Raw genomic sequence first — 20,215 nt, 5'->3', positions numbered from 1 at the left:
TCTACACATGTACATCAAAATCTAAATACCTTGGTGGATCATAAAGACTAGAGGTGTACACCAACTGTAAGAGTCAGTTAGATCAGCGGTCCACAACCTTTTTAGCCCCGCAGACTGGCTGGGGAAGGTGGGGTACCCCCTGCGCTCGTGCGCATGCGCAAAGGAGTGTGCATGCTCCAGCACATGCACAAAGGGCGGTGCAGCACTCGTGTGCATGCACAAAGGGCGGCGTGGCATTCAGGTGTCACTTGTGCGCATGCACAAAGGAGTGGGGGAGCATTCATGTGGGTACAGGCATGTGCACACAGGTGCAAACGGATGTGCGGGGTGGAGTGTGTGCAGGGGTGGGGGGAGCTCTGTCTTTGTGGCCTGGTCCAGCTCAGGACATGGACCGGCACCAGGCCATGGACTGAGGGTTGGGGACCTCTGAGTTAGATTATAAATTGGTGCTTTGGAAAGCATTCTGCTTCAGCTTGAATTGCACACACAGGAAATCTAAAAGCAGATGTACTTTTTTTTTTCTCTTTCAGAAGTGGAAGAAATTTTTCAGACACAGTTGCCTCTTATTAGGGATTATATTTGCCAAACTGCAGGGAAATATGTACATTTGTTTTGTGCTATGTACCTTTAAATATTGGGTTTTTTTAAAGAACCAGTAACTTCATTTTCCGGTGGAATTGAAAGACATTTTCAAGCACAGTTTCCTCTTACTAGGGAGTGAAATCTGTCTAGTTTAGATGCACACGTATAGTATATTTTCTGAAGAGCAGCATTTTCATTTCAAACATATTTTAAAAGTATTTAATGTGTCTTCAAGTCAGAACCAACATGTATCAATCTTAACAAGGTTTTCAAGGTGAGATATTTAAGGAGTGGTTTTACAAATTCCATATGCCCAGTGAGTTTCCATGGTTGAGCGGAAATGGAACCCAGGCTTCCTCAGTCCTGCTCCTAATCTCTTACTGTATCCACTACACCACACCTGTTATTGAAAATAACAAAAGCAATATACACATGTTCCACTAGGCTGCTTGTTGCCCGTTGTTCTAAAAATAAAATTGAGATGTGTGTAAGTAAAAAAGTTTCAGAAAGATAGGCATATTTGTAAAGGGATTTCTAAAATATCTGTTTGTGGGCCTTCTGTGGTCTTTGGGCAGCTGGTTTACAGTAAAAAGGTCACACATCATGGTGATACCCCCAAGGAAGACAGCTAAAACATAGCCTAGAAGGTGAATTGTCAGGCATGTTGTTCAACACTAGGCATATCTGAGAAATGAAACCTCAAAATCCAGGGTTTTTCTTCTCCTGCACCTTACCAAAGCCTACATTCCTGAAATTTCTAAATCCTCTTTTGCTGTGATTCAGATTTTTCTTTTTGGAAGGAAGCTCATTTTGCCTGGGGAAGCAACAAAACTTATTGTAAAGTGATCCAGTTTTGTTTAGGCTTAATCTGAATCTACTGTGCATTCCAAATAAAAATCCTTCTAATTTTTTAAAATCTAATCACAGCTGACATCAGATGATTTAGAAAATATATTGTTGTTGTCTACAACTTCATCTGTGTATAATAGAGAGGTGACAGAATTAACTTGGTCCCTGATGATGAAATTCATCTGCGTGTCACATTCCTAGGGGTTTCAACAGGCAAAAGTCCAATAAGCCAGTCCAATATCAGAAGTCCAGAAGATGCAAAGCAGATGCCAAAATGCCAAAACCAAAACACAAACCATAGTCAGAAGTCAGAGTCCAAAGCCAAGGGTCCAGAGAACAAGGTCCAAGATAAGCAGGATCATGGATGTGAGCCAGAGTGTTGACTTGTTGCTTCCAGAAACTTCCAAACTTCTGGGTGCAGATTTTATAGCAGCAGCAGTAATCTAAACACTTCATCCTGCTAAATCTCAGGGCTGGTGGACCTGCTGTTCCTGTGGGAAGCATTCGTGCGAGCCTCTGATCTTCGTGTCATGAGTCCTTGCCGAAGCTTATCCCTCACTCTAGCTACTGGGGGAGGAGAATCTGGTGGTGATTCAGCTGTCTCTGATTCAGATTTCCCAGCATTTTCCTCAGCTGTAATTAACCCCTCAGATTCCAGATCTTCTTCGGCTGAACTCATGACACAGTGCAGCGCCACAGCTGCCACGCATCTACTCGTGCCACCTCCTAGAATGGCTGGGCCACTTACCTTGTGTCATGTGAAACTGGAGTCCATCTTCTCTGGCAGTGCTACAATCTGGGCAGGAGCTTAGGCTGCCTATCCTCACCTCCTTTGCAACCAACAGTTCTGACAGGGAGGTGGGATGGGGAGTCTCCCTGCACAGTCAATGAGTGGCCAGCTGCTGGGGAAGGCATGGACAGGCAGCCTGAGCTCCTGCCTGGATTGGAATGCTGCCAGAGAAGGACCCCAGTGCTGTGAGACACAAGGTAAGTGGCCCAATCAGTCTGCGGGGGGGCCATGAGTGGACTCGCAGCAGCTTGGTGCTGTGCCAATGAATTTCATAGGGAATGAATTAATTTGGTCCCATCTCTACTGTATAACTGTGTCTTCCTGGAAATCAACAAAAATTAGTTTTGTAGTCATTCCAGTTAGTCTGTTTATCCAATTCTCCTAGGGCCTGTTCACACATATAGATGTGGTATATGGATCACTGAGGGCGTGGTTTGAATCAGAAAAAAAAGAGAGACCACATCTGCAAGTATTTCTACGTAGAACTATCCATTTCGTCCTATTGAAAACTGTCAAACACCTTTCCGGCCCAGTAGTAGGACATGCATTCTTTTTCATATGCTCAGTTAAGCATGATAGCAGTTTCCAGCAGTTGTAGATTCTGAGGGAGAGTTTAAAAGAGGAACTTGAGGGAGAACAAAGGAAGAGAAGCAGGGAGAGGGAAAGGGAGGAAACAGAATGACACCAACAGAGGGAGAGAAGAGTGATGTAAAATAATTCTCCTAAACCCTCTGTAGTGGAACAAGGACAGTGCTTAATTGACAGCATATTCTAACAGGTTGCTGCTGTTTTTCCTCTTCTTTAGTTAGCTTCCTTTTACCCTGGGGCATTTTTTGTTTAAGCATTTCCCCTTCTATCATTCCTGCATTGTTATCTGTTGTTAAGCAACATAAGCTCAACTCATGGTGGTACTGGGGTGGGAAAGCTTTGCTCTCAGGGGATATTACTGAAAAATTCCTCTCCATAAAGTTTTGCTAGGCTGTTATAATCTGTCATACGAAATTAATGGGAGCAAGCAGACACAATTCAGAAAGATGATAGTTAGAATAATGGTCTGTTTAAACTTTTAGGGAGGTAGCTGTATTTGTTTATTGCATAACAAAACAAGTCTGAATTCATAGAGATACATGTTAACTTTGTAATTTACACAATTGTGCTTCCTCTCTCATCCCTGCTGTTCCAATGACAGAAGTATCACATTGAATAATAATGTCTCTTGGGCATTTTGTGTGAAATTGTTTTGCCATAAATTGTAACTGACACTTCCCAGATGTTCTTTTGAAACAACCAGATGTGCCTATATCTCTCAGCTGTACAAGCCATGGAGCAGCTGATCTGGCAAAAGAGTGCTGGTGGAGCATAGAGTAGGGGTAGGGGAGAGTGATACAAGGACTGGCAGTTCAACTCTGATAAGCACCAGAAAACTAGGAGGCTTATCTGGAACTTAAATTAATTCACCTGAATGTCTTCGGTCTCCCAGATTGTCTTTCCTATCTCATAAGAGCAGGCTGTTCTGAGAATTTTCAAAGTCTGGAGCTGGTAGCGACTTCTGTTTGGCCCTAAATGATGATTCAAAGAGAAAGCTAGATGCAGTTGGAAGGAACAGCATTAAATGAGATCAGGAAAGTGGGATCAGGAAGCTTAGCCATGAAATCAGTTCCTTCCTTCCTTCCTTCCTTCCTTCCTTCCTTCCTTCCTTCCTTCCTTCCTTCCTTCCTTTTCTTTTTTCTATCTCACTTTTCCTGCTGGCATTTCTAGTTAGGGTGCTTAAAAATGCAGCGGCCACCTTGGGAATTATGATCCAAGTGGGGCAGGAACAGGAAATTCCTATGCTGATATATATATTTCAAAACTAAAAGTATGTGAGTCTTAACACTCTAAGATTTCAGCTATCATCAAACATAGCTTTTCAGACTGCATCAGTTATTTATTATAATTCAGTACTGTCTCTCTCCAACAGCTTCTGTAGGCTGCCCACTTTCATTCTACAGTTGAAGCATGTACCATCAAACAATGGTTCCTTAACTACACTTGCTCCCAATTGCCCCATTTGCAATCCCTGCCACCAAGCTTGGCAGCCTAGATGTTACATGCAATGGGGAGAGGCAGCAGGGGAACTGGGGGAGGGCAGAGAAGCTGGTGAGTCTACCTCAAATACACAAGGAAGAATATGAACAGAAATCTGGTCCATTAAGGAATTATGATGGACAACTGAGGAAGATCATCTTTCAGCCATAAGGCATAAAATTGATTGCCTAGCAGTAGAAGCTGACCACTTTTTAAAAAAAGATGTAAGGACTGAAAATAGAGTAAGCAAAGCGGATTTAAGTTCCTTTAACCAAAAACTGAGAGAATGGATTATATTCAGCACTATTAATTTATCACTGCCGGGCAGTAGTTTTTTACTCATTCAAACAGATTATTGCATGAATCCACGAACCAGAAGCTGAGGAAGGGAGCTCTGCAGAAGGATCATAGATAGTTGATCCATAACAAAAGTAGAGAAGGGTGAACTTGGTTTTATTATATTAACAAGGAAATATCTGTGGAAGATATTGAAACCTTACTACTGTATACACTTTGGAAGAAGTGGTGGGTGAAGCACAATGATCATATGCTCACTGGGCCCACCTCAGAGTTACTTGCTTGTCAGGGACAGGCACACTGTTTTCTGCACTTGTTTGGTTATGATGTGGAATTGTGCAATATTGAAGGACCAGTACAGGGTAATGGCAAGTCATACCTGTATTTGTGGCCCCTATAATTCTGAGGGAGACTCTTTTCAAGCACAAGTGGATAAATAGAAATAAATTTCTATGGTGAGAAAGATGGCATATAAATAAAATAAAGTAGATAAATAAAGATTGACAGATGTAGAAGTCAAATTGGTGGACAGGATCATGGTTAAGTAGCCACTACGAACAATCAGCACTAAAACCATTATTTATTTATTTATTTATTTATTTATTTATTTATTTATTTATTTATTTATTTCCATCCATCCATCCATCCATCCATCCATCCCTCCCTCCCTCCCTCCCTCCCTGCCTCCATCCCGCAACATCTGGCAATCAGGCCACTTTGGGCAGTTAACAACAATATGAGCAACAATATTAAACACATGATAAAACAAATTAATATATAATTAGGGAAATTAAAACAGATGGCAATAAAGGTGGTAAAAAGGGTGATGGAGAGGATGGCAAAACAGATGGTAAAAAGGGAGTATCTGGAAATTCTTTGGCAACCTTTCTTACTGAGAACTACAGCTGTATTTATCTTAGTCTAGCCCTAACCCACTCACCTACCCACCCACCCCCATACCAAAGAAAGCAGGGTATGGAAATTTCAGAAACAGGAAACCTTAGAGGAAGACAGATATAGCTAGGGGATGAGCAGAACCTGGGACATTACTCAGCATGATTGCCTGGAGCTTGTCTGCACTTATTATCAGCTTATATTCTCTCACAAAAGTCATACAGGTTGGAGACAGACTCCATGTTATTAGGAACAGTACCATTCTTTGATGCAGGAGGCAACATAAAATGACCATCAGAGCATCATAAATCATTGAGGTCAAATCCCTCCAGAAACTATGTTGAAGGTACCATCTGGGAGCCAAAACTAAAATAGACAAAATCAGAACTTTCAGTGGTTGTGGAATCAATTAAATTAAGTTAAACTAAATTAAAAATTGTAAATTGGGCTTATTACACTCAATGAAATCAGAAAGATTAAAGAACATATAATTATGTTATCTTAACACTGATGACTATATATCTCGTTGTGATGATTACAAAGTAAGTAAGTGATTAGAACCTTCTTGCAACCCTTACAGCCAACAACCTTTGACTTCATCTAGTGAACATTATTTTCCTGACATTTCCCACCCATTGCACACATGCCTTCTGTTTCCTGATGCCTTCCGCCTGACCTCAGGAATTATGCTTCTTTCCCAGTTCCTTGTTGTCACACCCTTTCTGCCTGCTCCCTCCCATTTGTAAATTGGGGAACAGCAGTTGGGAGACATCTTGGCACATCACTGCTTGGGTTTAAAATTACTAGTTTTTCAGATATTGCTGTCATTAATGCAGAGGCTATTCAAGTTTTAATGCCTTGAAGTAAATTTTAATCTAGATCAGTTGTTCCCAGCCTTGGGTACCCAGATTGTATTGCACCACAACTCCCAGAAATCCTTGCCAGTATAGCTAGTGGTGAAGACTTCTGTGAGTTTTTAATCTAAAAACATCTGGGGACATATGGTTGGGAATCACTGATGTTTGTTATGGTTGTTGTTCAGGTTTCTTTACTGCCCCATATTTCCCAGCATTTGTATAATGTGTACAGTATTTCTGTGCTTTCACATCTCCTGCCCAAGACTGCTATTCAGAGCTGTGCTTTCAAAGCTATGTTGAACAGCTTGTGAGAAATTATCCTTCTCTTCACTGTTCACCAAGCAGCCCCATTGTGAATTATAAGTATGTCTATTCTTACACTCCCTGAAGCTGCACGTTACTCCTAAATTCTTTGTGTAGAGAAGAGCCATTGAGCCAGTAAAGCAGGCTTACAATAATGGAGACTGAACTTCTCATATAGAGTTAAATAAGAATTTTCTATAAATTAATCTTCTGTGGAAAAAAATATGTTTTATTGGTTTATAGCTATATTTTAACTCAGGCTCCAGTTTGTAATATAAATCAAAGATACAAGTATGTATGTATGGAGTGTACAGTTCTCTGTATAGCAAATTCTGTTGTCAAAAGATGTTGAAGAAAATAAGGCTGTTGATTATGATGTTGGAAAATCCCAGGTTCTGCTCTTTTCTGGGAGATTGGGAGAAGTGTTTGTTATTGATGGCTTGTTGCATTGTTTTTAAATATGTTTTATTTAAATACTGTTTCCTAGACACTGAAATGGACTTGCAAACATAGTTGTTGAAATGCAAAGACTTCCCAAGTCATGATAATAAAAAATTGATGCTGTCTCTTAAATGCTTCACAGTTTCTCAGCATCACAGCCGGAGGGTGCTTGGCAAATGGCACGTAATCTGCAGCTCTCAGTTCTCTACTACCTGGATAGGCAAACAGACCATTAGGGAAGTAAAACAAAGAGTTTGGAACCTGGTTTTAGAGAGGAATAAAGAAAAATAATTTGATAGATGAGACAGAACTACAAAAGGCACAAACCCAACTTTAAAAATGGGACAACCAGTTTTCTTCCTTTTTCAACACCTAGCAACATTATGCTCGCTAGAGTTGCAGAACAGAAGTTGATCAGTATTTTGTAAGTGCCTCTTGAGCTGCTTAATTTCCCTTGTAATGCTGTTTCGTGATATATCTGAAATAGGACAGCCTATTTGCAATAATTGATTTGTTTCATGTTAGATATGCTTTCACTAGGAAAGCTGGATTCCAAACAATGGCCCCCTGGTTGACAGGTGTTTTTTTTAGCCAGCCAGTCAACTGACATCTTTGGTATGGTAGAGGCCTTCTGAGGGTATGGGGTTTATTTCCACCCTCCCCAGGGCCTCAAATCATCCTCTGATACAGCTTCCTGAAATGAAAAATTGTGACCCCTAGAAGCCTTGGGACAGTACTGTACAATTTGCAAACAAAGAACTATTTGGGGCTTCTCTGGGCCTTTGTTACGAAAACAGGAAGTAACTGCATTATCATTTCCAGTTTCTAAAGAAGCCTAATTGTCTCAGGAACAGACACCTATTGTTTTTAAAAACAGCAACTCACAATGTAAGGCTTTTATGTGCACTGTTTGATGTGGGGGATAAAATTGCATTTTGTTATGGGGGAACTGGGTATCACACGATGGGTCCTAGGGGCTGCGTCTGGCCTTCTGATCACTTTTTGCTTGCCTCTGATGCAGGCAAGTCAGGACAGACCTGAAGACCCTACCCTGACTGCTGTGTTTTGCATTGCCCTTTTATACATGTCACCCAGGATTAAGTTTCTTTTATTTTTCAGAAAGTTTCAGCAAGCCAATGACAGTACTTCAATATGAAATGTCTGGTAACAAATGTAGATGACTTTGGCACTTATGACAAGGGATTATTTTTTTTTCAGTTTAAATGTATTGTTTTTAAAATTTTGGTTGAAAGAACTGTATGGCTTTTTAAAAATACTGTAATTGTTCCTCTTTATTCATTGATACATTGTAAGAAACTCTGGGTTGGTGTGGCCTCAATGTAACAACACTGGCTTGTGTTGCTGATAATTTTCTCCTGCAAAAAGTGGAGGAATAAACTAGAGTAGTAGCTATTTTTGACTTTATTCTAACCCAGAGAGATGACTTGGTGGAAGAAGTGGCGGTAAGGGGAACTCTGGAGGAAAGTGAGCATGTTCTACTTGAGGTCTTGGTTTCCAAGGAAATAAAAGCAAAGTAGCCATATGAGTACACTGGATTTTAGGTAAACCAATTTTAATAACCCCAGAACAATGGTAAGTAAGGTCCCATGACAGGAGAACCGAACAGGAAAAGGAATCCAAGATGGATCGGAGTTTCTTAAAAAGGAAATTCTAAAGGCACAACTGCAAAAAGGTGGAAGACAGTAAAAAAGACCTGAACTTTTTGGCTTCACAAAAAGTTCAGAGAGGACCTGAAAATGAAAAAGGATACTACTTATAGGAAGTGGAAGGAAGGCCTGGCTGCAAAAGAAAAGTACAGATAGCTAGCAAAGATTTGCAGGGATGGCGTTATGGAGGCAACAGCGGAGAATGAGTTGAGTTTAGCAAGAGAAGTTAAAAGCAACAAAAGAGCTTTCATCAAGTACATGCATAGTAAAAGACAGAGAAAAGAAATAGTGAATCTGCTGCTCATTGGGGAACGGGAAAATGATAACAGGTGACAGAAGTGCTCAATTCCTACTTTAACTCAGTCTTTTCCTAAAAGACTGTCTATAATCCTCCAGACAGATGTGAAGTACAAGTGAAGGGGACAGAATTGCAGCCTGAGACTGATAAACAAATAATAACAAACAAATAACTGATAAACAAAGAATAACTTATTACTTTAAGTGAGTTCAGCTCTCCAGCAGTGGATGAAGTGCATCAAAGAGTATTGAAGTAACTGGCTGAAGAAGACTCAATACCACTGTATGTTATTATTTTTTAAATCGTGGAGGATAGGAGGAGTGCCAGATGATTGGAGGAGGGCTAATGCTGTTCCTGTTTTCAAAAAGGGTAAAAGGGATGAAAATAAAAATTAGACATCTGATGTATATACTTTGACTTTGATTCATGCATCGAGCAGGGGGTTGGAGAGGATGACCTCATAGGCCTCTTCCAACCCCATTATTCTATGGTTCTATGATTCTAATGAGGGAGAGGGCAGTTCTTGGGCCAAATAATTCCAGTATCTTGAGTGTTACAACAGGTGTTTCTTTCAAATTAGCTGTAATTGTTTGGTGAATGGTCTTCAAGACTTAAGCATAGGATTCCTTGAAATTCTGATTTTACAGCCCAGAAAAGAATTTGTTACTCTGCAACATTAATGTGCTTCAGCTCTAATTATGAGCATCTCTGACATCTGTTTCTGGCATGACCACAGACAAAATAGAAAGGAAGCAGTCCAGGAGCAGTGAAAAACAATGTTTGTGGCCTGTCATTGAGCACTGGAGTACCTTTATATCGTACTATTTGGTGTAATCTGAAAAAAAGAGAATTCTGAGAACTGTAGTCCAAAAAGTAACTTTTATAAACTCTGTTTGTACATTTTGCAAAATATGCCCAAAATTTAAAATGGATGTGCCTGGATCTCTCTTTCCCTTTTGTAGTTAGCTCAGCAAGGGATAACAGTAGGCACATGCATGGGGCAGGGTTATGTTTGATATTTCCCAGGTGTACTTGTGTATGTATCTCATGTCGGTCTGCTTACGTACTAGTGTTAATCAAAGTAAGATACTATAATCTTATTTTATTAAAAACAAATGTAGAGTGAGAGTTTCTGGTTCAGTGGTGGGAGACAAAAAGTACAGATGGGGAAAATCAAAATGATTTCTCACAAGTCAATGAATTGTGAAGCAAATATTTTCTGACAATTTCCCATATAGTTTCAAATACAATGTTCCATTTTTATAACACAACAGTTTTGTTTAGCTGAATGCTTCTTCTGATATTTTGTTGTGGTAGATATTTGAGTTTCAATGGAACAGCATACCTGATAGACAAAATCAGATTTGCAAGAGAGCTATAGAATTGTAGGAGCTGATTTCCACAGATAGCTATACTATTAAAAGGACTGTCATAGCAGTGGAGTATTTCAACATCCTTCATTATAAGTAGAATTTAGTGTATCAACCATAAACCTGTTTGACGTATTGCCAGCATAATAAATTTATTGAATATAAACTTGTGCCTCAAACTGTTATTATTGTATTTTCAAAATGTCATAGTATCCAAGTAATAAAATTCTTACTGTCTAAAATGATAGCATGGGGCATTTCATTATCAATATATTATTTATGGTTCTTGCTGAGTTGTTTTTCATAGATTTTCTTTTGACAACACCTACGATTTTTATATATGTACTCATCTTTTTGTAAACACACACACAACCATTCCTGTTGTTTGCATATTGTTCATAGGAATGAATTGCTGAGCTTTACCTTTCAATCAACATATATACAGATATATGCCCAGCATTCATATTTACTCAGAAGAAAATTCAGTTGAAATTATTTGACTTCTGAATAAGCATCACTGTGAGTCTTTCAGGGGAAATAAAATTGGATTCTCAATATATTTTACTCTCCACCCCTCGCATTTTTGCTTGGTGTTTATATGGTATGTTATTTAGAATGCATATGTCAGATACAGAGTTGTTGTTGTTGTTGTTGTTAATCATCATCATCATCATCATTCTTATATCCCACCCATCTAGTTGTTTACTACTCTGGGCAGCTTACAAGTAGAATAAAACAGTTAAAATTTAATAACAGTTTAAAGCAATAAACAATCATTCAAGATGGAAGGGGGGGAAAGAAAAGATAGATCAAGTGGACCTCAGAATGAATGCCTGCCTAAATAGCCAGGTTTTCAGTTGACTTTTAGAAATATCCAGCGAAGGGGCCATGTTGATCTCTAAGGGGTGGTTATTCCAAAGACGAGGAGCCACTGCTGAGAAGGCCCGGTTTCTTGTTTTTTCTTTCTAGGCCTCTCTCGGCGTTAGGCTTCTCAGCCTCACCTCCTGGCTCAATCACGTGATATGGGCAGATCAAATAGGGAGGAGGCGTTCCACCAGATATCAATGTCCTAAACCATTTAGGGCTGTATATGTAATCATCAAAACTTTGAAATCAACATGGAAATGAACGGGCAGGCAAAGCAATGCGGCGAGTGTGGGAGAGATACTATGATGTTTTCTGACCCCACTAAGAAGTCTGGCCGCCGCATTCTACACTATTTCAAGCTTCTGCATCAATCTCAAAGGTGGCCCCGCGTAGAGCGCATTACAGTGGTCTAATCTCGAAATTACAAGCACATGGACCAGAGTGGTGAGTGCCCCAACATCAAGATAGGGATGCAGCTGGGCAATCCACCAAAGATGGAAGTAGGTGTAGTGGACCACTGACGCCACCTGGGTTTCCATGGTGAGTGCCGGGTCCAGATGGATCCCCAAGCTGTGAACCTCACTCTTCGCGGTGAGAGTCACCCCCCCCAAATGAGAGGGAGTTTCCCAAACCACTGATGGTGGGCCCACCCACCCTCAGGACCTCCGTCTTGTCCGGGTTCAGCCTCAGCTCATTTTCCTGCATCCATTGCAGTACAGTCCCCAGACAGTGCTGAAGGGACAGCCCTTATGAGAACTGGAGTGCTCTTTCATTACTAATGGGGTCCACAACGATGTTAGCTCCCAAATTTGTATCTGGTATTGCAAGTTGTGTGTGCGCACATGTGTGCATGCATGCATGCGTATGATACATGGAGAGGTTTTAACCTCAGCCTAATCCTAACTTTGCTTCCCATTATCACATGGATGCATGATGGGGCTGAGAAAGGCTTTGCCATTAGTGGTACAGAAGCAGTGATGCTAGCTTTAGCTCCCCCCCCCCCCAGTAACCTCATATCGATTGAGTTTTGGGCTTTGCAGCAGTAATACCAACTGCTTCTAGGTCACTGGAGTAGGTAAAATTTCTCCCCATTGTGGTACCTCTGGCCGTGATCACTGCCTTTGGTCACCATAAGTGGCAGCAAAGCAGTGATCTTGCCAGTGTTTTGAGGTGGAGGTGAAACCATATTTTTTCTGCAAGTAGAAAGTGAGGTTCTTGGGAGGCCACACAATAGTAGGGAGACATCTGATTCTGAAACTTCAGGGCCATAGGTTGTGCATTCTTGAATTAGTTGTAGGGGGTTAAATCTAACAGGGGCACCCTCAGTATGTCCATGGTAATTTCCCTTACTGTTCAGAGGACCACTGACTCTCCAGAGCAGCATTTCATGGGGTGCAGGGAGCTGGAGAACCAAGAACAACACAGTAAAAATGAACTCTCTTCCTCTAGCAGGGATATCCCATGGTTGCAGTTCCACTCATGGCAATTTTGTATCCAATCCATGATTAAAATTAATAAACACAGAAATCCTATCAAGACCTTAACCATTTATTGCTTTTTGCAGCAAAAACACTCTTTATTCCACTAATAAACATGTTTCCTTTCTTTTATTCTAATATAAAATTTAACACAGCATAATCATATATTATCATGTGGTGGGATATATGTTGTTTTCCAAACAGGGACCTATTCTAGGGAGATTCACCTAGCTCACTGGTTCTTAACCTTGGGTTACTCAGGAGTTTTGGACTGCAACTCCCAGAAGCCTTCACCACCAGCTTCCTGACTGGGGTTTCTGGGAGTTGCAGTTCAAAAGCATCCGAGTAACAAAGGTTAAGAACCACTGACCTAGCACTCCAATATTAGTCAGCCATTTATGTGAAAATTTCAGAAAGGAGACAGAAACAAAATAATTTCCATGTTCTGGCAAAGTGCATTTCTGCAAATTTAACATACTTACAGTGTAAACTTACATATGTGAACCTTACGTGTTCAATAAATATGAAGGATCAGCTGACAAATAACTGTTTTTGCTCAAAGATTTATGTGAATGGTGTCATGTATTCATGATGTAACACTTATAATAACCTAAAGATGCAACTTTAGGTTATTGTAAGTCTTACATCATGAATACATATCTGTGGTTTTAAAGCAGTGTTTGAATAATTCCTTCTTCTGGTTTATTTATTCATTTAAAATGGAAATCTAATTGGAAAATAGTGTTTGCCTAAAGTTATTTAAACTAAATAATAATCTCCACTGTATCAGAATTCACTGCCTCTGAGTTTTCCCCTATACCTCTGTTGCAGTCTTTATGCATATATCTTTTCCAGGGAGAAAATAGCTTTACAGCATCATTTTGATTGGAAAAATTGTGAAGAAACCCATTCTTCATTAATAAATGTAGTCCCCTGGGTGTCATTTCCATTGAAAAAACAGTTCTTAGGACATACATAATTCCCTTAGAAATAGTATTTTTCTTAGGGCATATGCAAAGCATACTAATTTTGTTCTCTTCTTCTCCTTCCCCATTTTCTTCTTTAGGTACCTGATTAATGTGACCTTTGAAGGAAGGAATTTGTCTTTTAGTGAGGATGGCTACCAGATGCACCCAAAATTGGTTATCATCCTTTTAACCAAGTCAAGGACATGGGATCGGGTAGGTTACACCTTGCGACTCTAAAACTAGGATGGCAAGAGTATTCTTTAAAGGGTTTGTTTTCAAAAAGTAGATATTGCAGGTTGTTTATGATCAAAAAAGTTTATTTGGACAATTGGTTGCAGGTTAATTTTCAGAGCACAGAAGGCTACATCAACAGTTTCAAACCCATCCCCCAGGTGCAGTTAGTTACTCTTCTAATAAACATTTTTAAAAGTTACTTATTTTTCAAAAGTGATTAAAATAGTTACACTTCTTTAAAAAATCAAAATGCAATAAACTTCTCTGCTATGATATAAAACACATTTATGTAGTGGTGTTACACACACCTGCAAGTTAAGTAATCTTTTGTTACATTATAATCATACTGTACTTAGTAACTTCAATTACAATCATAATGAAATTTAGAAGCTTTCATGTCTGAGAAGCAGATTTTGATTCACAAAAGCTCATGCTGGATCAATTCTCCTAGTTTTTAAGGTACCACAATATTTTGTCCTTGGCTGCTGCTGTTGCTTCTCCTCCTCCTCCTCCTCCTTCTATTGATCGGTGGATCTATCAATAAAAAAATTGTAAATATTGGTCCAAAAGGCCATGAAATGCATGTTTGTATATGCACACATTCATGTGCACAGATGCACCAGTGGGGAATAATACTTCACACAACTAAAGACGTGAGAACCTGTGACACATCATATCCATTAGTCTTTAAATTGTCACAAATCTCCTTGCATTTTTGATGCTGTTGGGCATTTGGTGCTGTTTGACAGAGCAATGTCATCACCCCTCTGCAATTTGTCACTATTGCTAGATAAGAAGTTAGAGAAAGACACATAGAGCTGAGTAATGCATCATCAGCATATTAGTGACAGCTTAGACCACTTTCTTTAGTCAGTTCCATCATTTTCATACTGTTATGTGTTATTTCAAAGGCAATGATTGACAGAAGAAATGACCCTCTATAGAAACACAATATGATGCATGGATAATGAATAGTCACTAGTCAACTAGAATATCCTTCTGTTAGAAGGAAGGAAGGAAGGAAGGAAGGAAGGAAGGAAGGAAGGAAGGAAGGAAGGAAGGAGGGAAGGAGGGAGGGAGGGAGGGAGGGAGGAAGGAAGGAAGGAAGGAAGGAAGGAAGGAAGGAAGGAAGGAAGGAAGGAAGGAAGGACGGACGGACGGACGGACGGACGGACGGACGGAAGGACGGAAGGAGCCAATCAATTAGACACTATTTCTTCCAACTCTCAATGTCATACAACCCATGTGAGCCAAAATATATGTTAGATGTAACTTTTCCTTAGAACTGAAATCATATTAATGTTTCAGGGGCATGATTTGGGCAGGCATATGTGTCTGAGACTTGCCCCATCACCTCCTGGCAAATAGAAGGGGAAGATATGGGGGAAGTGACAGATTTTACTTTCTTGGGCTCCATGATCACTGCAGATGGGGACAGCAGCCACAAAATTAAAAGACAACTGCTTCTTGGGAGGAAAGCCATGACAAACCTAGACAGCATCTTAAAAAGCAGAGACATCAGCTTGCTGACAAAGGTCCGCATAGTCAAAGCTCTGGTTTTTCCAGTAGCAATGTATGGAAGTGAGAGCTGGACCATAAAGAAAGCTGACTGCCGAAGAATTGATGCTTTTGAACTGTGGTGCTGGAGGAGACTCTTGAGAGTCCCCTGGACTGCAAGGAGATAAAACCTATCCCTTCTGAAGGAAATCAACCCTGAGTGCTCACTGGAAGGACAGATCCTGAAACCGAGGCTCCAATACTTTGGCCATCTCATGAGAAGAGAAGACTCCCTGAAAGACTTCCCTGGAAGACTTCCCTTATGTTGGGAAGGTGTGAAGGCAAGAGGAGAAGGGGACGACAGAGGACGAGATGGTTGGACAGTGTCACCGAAGCAACCAGCATGAATTTCACCCAACTCCAGGAGCAGTGGAAGACAGGCGGGCCTGGTGTGCTCTGGTCCATGGGGTGACGAAGAGTTGGATATGACTTAACGACTAAACAGCAACAAATGTTTCGGAGAAATCAAAATTGAAAATTGGGACTGTGTTTATATCTTGAAGACTAGTCACACAGCAAAGCAAGCTGATTTGCACAGCAGGCAATGACAGAAGCTCCTGCTGTGACAATCACACATAAGGAATTACCTATTCGAATGACAAGGTTACCTGTAACATGTCATTTGCCTCTTAGATATGGATGGATCTAGTTTTATCATATTAGTAGAACTAATCAATAGAACACTCCCATTCATATTTATCAAGGTTTAATCAGTTTGATGAAATTATTTGACCCCTTTATGATCCTATCTGATATCGTACAGTGGTGCCTCGCATAGCGATCGCTCCGTTTTACGACGAAATCGCTTTGTGATGGACTTTTTGCCATTGCAAGAGCGATCGCTTTGCGATGGCCCCTACGGGGAAAATTCGCTTTGTGATTATTGTGGGGGAGCCCTGTGATCATCCCAAAGGCCCCATTTTCGCACAGCTGATCGGCGGGGCCTTTGCGATGATCGCGGGGAGCGCTTCCCCGCGATCATCCCAAAGGCCCTATTTTCGTACAGCTGATCGGTGGTTCCAAAATGGCCACCTGCTGTTTTGCCTCGCTTTAGAGGCACCGAAAATGGCCGCCCCATGGAGGATTTTCGCATAAGGTGAGTTTTTAAGCCCATAGGAACGCATTAAACCCGTTTTAATGCATTTCTATGGGCTTTTAAAAATCGCTTAGCGATGAAATCGCGTAGCAGTGATTTTTGCTGCACAAATTAACATCGCTAAGCGAGGCACCACTGTATTTCTCTATATCAGTGGTTCTCAGTTTGGGTCCCCAGATGTTCTTGGACTGAAACTCCCAGAAGACTTTACCACTAATTATGCTGGCCAGGATTTCTGGGAGTTCTAGTCCAAGAACATCCGAGGACCCAAAATTGGGAAGCACTGCTTTATAGCTTCCTTTTGGTGTCAGCAAAACAAAATATCATCTGAAATTCTCCCTCATTTTCCTTTTTCCATATGTTTGCTGTCAATCACTATGAAATGGTGAAGGTTATGATAATTGAAGGCTGTGTTATTGCAGAAACAAGTAATCAGGAGGATGCCTTTGCATTCATCTTTGGTTAGTTTATTGGTTTCCAGCCAGAACCCTGGAACTTCCATATTCTGTAAAATAATGCTGGGTCCAGTGAGCAATTGCACTTAAAAAAATTGTCCCAGTTTGATTATAAGCTTAATAAACAAATCTGCTCAGAGTTAATATCATAAAAATCTTAATCCAGTTACATATGGCCCAGGAGATTCCTCTAAAAGGATGTGATTAGGTTTTACTAATGAAGTTGAATAAAGCAAGTCTTTTAAGCTTCCTAGACCAGTGGGCAAAATATGTACAGTAGTTAGCTTTGAGCTACACAAAGGAGGGACAGATATGTGATACTAACAATGAAATTAATTATATTATTGATATCATTTTACAGCTGGCTGGATAGCTCAGTGGTTTAAGTATCTGGCTGTGGTGCCAGAGGTTGGGTGTTCAATTCCCCACTGTGCTTCCAGGGAGTAGATCCAGGCTATGTGGCCTTGGGCAAGTTGCACAGTCCCAGGGTGTCACCAAAAGGGCATGGTAAATCACTTCTGAATACTCTCCACCTGGAAAAAATATGAAAAGGATAAGAGCAAGTCAGAATTGACTTGACATACATGATTATTATTATCCTTTTACAACCCAAACTGGTATCCCACTGGAGATTAAACATACTCATGGGGCTTGGAATGCTGACTAACTGCCAAGTGAGATGGTGAGTGGGTGGAATGGAGTGGAATAGCTAGGAAGAAGGTGCAAGGGACTGGCTAGAACCCTCAACAGGAAGACTCCAGTCTGCAACATTTTGTTGCTGATCCTGCATTTAAATAAGTAAATGCAGAGCCTGCTGTCTTTGCTCATATGGAAATGTGAATTCATATTTTCTTGACACAGTTGCTCATGCAGATCTTTTTTCCCAATTTCGCACATTGCGCCTGGGCACTCTTACTGATACCAGACCAAATGTCATGTAGAATAAATTTCCTTATGCAGAGCACTAGCTGTACATACCTCCAGGATAACAACATCAATAAGTTTAGAAATCTGTCATGATAATCTTCTTGCCTGGCTTTTTAAACGAGCTCATAATGTAGTGGACAGTCTCCCTAGACATCGATGTTGTTGGTTTGCAGAGTGATAATGAGAATTAAATCAGGGAGACATTCCGCCATCTTGGGTCCTTTTGAGCAGAAAGGGGAAATACAAGTATTTTAAATAAATAAATAAATAAATAAATAAATAAATAAATAAATAAATAAATACAAATACAAATACTACTACTACTACTACTACTACTACTACTACTACTACTACTACTACTACTACTACTAATAATAATAATAATAATAATAATAATAATAATAATAATAATAATAATAAAGTTCAATTTATTCACCCTAAATTTCAAAAGGAATTATGTGCTGAAGCACTCTACGTATACAGAGAAGGGGAGCATGCTAGCCCCCCTTTCTGTCACAGCTTCTCTTGCAGTTTTTGCAGCCTGATGATGTGGACAGGATCCTCGGAGAGGTGAAGGATACCACATGTCTGCTCGACCCTTGCCCTTCCTGGCTTATAAAAGTTGCTGGAGAGGGATGGGCCAAGTGGGTACAAGGAGTGGTGGATGCCTCCTTGCAGCAGGGTAGGATCACAGCATGCTTAAAGGAGGCAGTAGTAAGACCATTATTGAAAATCCATCCTTATATCCTATGACATTGGATAATTACCAGCCAGTCTATAATGTTCCATTCTTGAGCAAGGTGCTGGAGTGTGTTGTGCCTTCTCAGCTTCAGGGCTTCCTGGATGAGATAGATTATCTAGTCCCTTTCAGTCTGGCTTCAGGCCTGGTTTAAGGAGAGAGACTGCTTTAGTCACCTTGGTGGATGACATACACAGGGAACTAGATAGTGGGAGTGTATCCCTGTTGGTTCTGCTAGACCTCTCAGCTGCTTTTGTTACATCAACGATGGTATCCTTCTGATCCATCTCTTTGGGATGAGACTTGGAGGCACTGTTTTACAGTGGTTTTGGTGCTTCCTGGAGGAGAGAACTCAAGAGGGTGGAGCTGGGGGACTCCTATTCAACACCCTGGCCAATGTGTGTGGTGTCCCTCAGGGTTCTGTTTTCTCCCCTGTGCTATTTAACATCTACATGAAACTTGTGGAAGAAGTTGTCCAGAGTCTGGGTGTTTGGTGTCATTAGTATGCAGAAGACACCCAACTCTATCTCTCCTTGCCATCTAAATCCAAGGAAGCTGTTTCAGTTCTAGATCAGTGCTGGTGTCAGTAGTGGACTGGATAAGGGTGAATAAACTGAAACTTAATCCAGACAAGACAGAGGTGGTGTTTGACAGCAAAAAAGACAGATCAAGGAATAGTGATGCAGTTGTGCTGGATGGGGTTACACTCTCCCTGAAAACACAGGTGCACAGCTTGGGGGGTGTTCGTAGTTTTGTCTCTGAGCCTAGATGCCCAGGTTTTGTTGGTGAGTGCCTTTGCACAATTAAAACTAGTGTGCCAGCTGTGTCCATTATTGGAGAGATCTGGTCTGGAGGACCTTCTCTGTCACTGCTCCCAGACTCTGGAATTCTGCCCCATGGGAGATCAGGCTAGCCCCATCTTTGCTGTCCTTCCACAAGCAGACAAAGACTGTTCTCTTCAGGCAGGGCTTCCTTTAAATGACTTATCGAGGGGATTTTATTCAGTTATTTTAATTGAGTTTTTAATATTGCTCTTATCTGTGAGTTTTAATATATCAGCTTAATGCTTTTTTAAAATATTGTAGTGAGTTATTTAGCTTTTCATTTTGTTTCTTTTGAAAATAAACCACCTTGGCGCATTTAGGAGAAAGCCGGCACATATGGTACATATTTTAAATTAACCAAATCAGTAATGGAAGATGACTTTCTGAACAGCTGACTTTTGTCCGTCTGTGAAGACTTTCCATGCAGTTGTAAGTCCTAATTATCATAGAGTTCTGGATTGCCTAAGAAGCACTCTGTATTGATACAGGAGGTTTGGTTCTTTGAGAATCGTCCACATTGTGAAGGGTGACAGAGCTGGCAGTGGAGGCATAGAGCTAGCATGATTCCCCCTTGTCACATGTTTATGCTGTACATACAATATTTAGTAATGTCTGAATAGGAGTATACTATGTCTCCATACTAAGAATCCAAGGA

At 40.6% G+C, this 20,215-nt stretch overlaps 1 protein-coding gene across 2 annotated transcripts in view; it reads left to right on the top strand.

Annotated features, from left to right (window-relative positions):
* GRIN2B (glutamate ionotropic receptor NMDA type subunit 2B) overlaps positions 1-20,215 on the top strand; it is a 572,475-nt gene that overhangs the window by 222,133 nt on the left and 330,127 nt on the right. For both annotated transcript variants that reach the window (XM_073000191.2, XM_078376094.1), the window contains one exon: positions 13,827-13,941. In XM_073000191.2, coding sequence (XP_072856292.1) covers positions 13,827-13,941 — 115 coding nt within the window. The remainder of the gene's footprint in view (positions 1-13,826; positions 13,942-20,215) is intronic.

The sequence above is a fragment of the Pogona vitticeps genome, chromosome 5 (assembly GCF_051106095.1).
Source record: "Pogona vitticeps strain Pit_001003342236 chromosome 5, PviZW2.1, whole genome shotgun sequence".
NCBI lineage: Eukaryota > Metazoa > Chordata > Lepidosauria > Squamata > Agamidae > Pogona > Pogona vitticeps.
The sequence above is the reverse complement of the archived record's forward strand: the minus strand, read 5'-3'. Positions and strand labels throughout refer to the sequence as shown.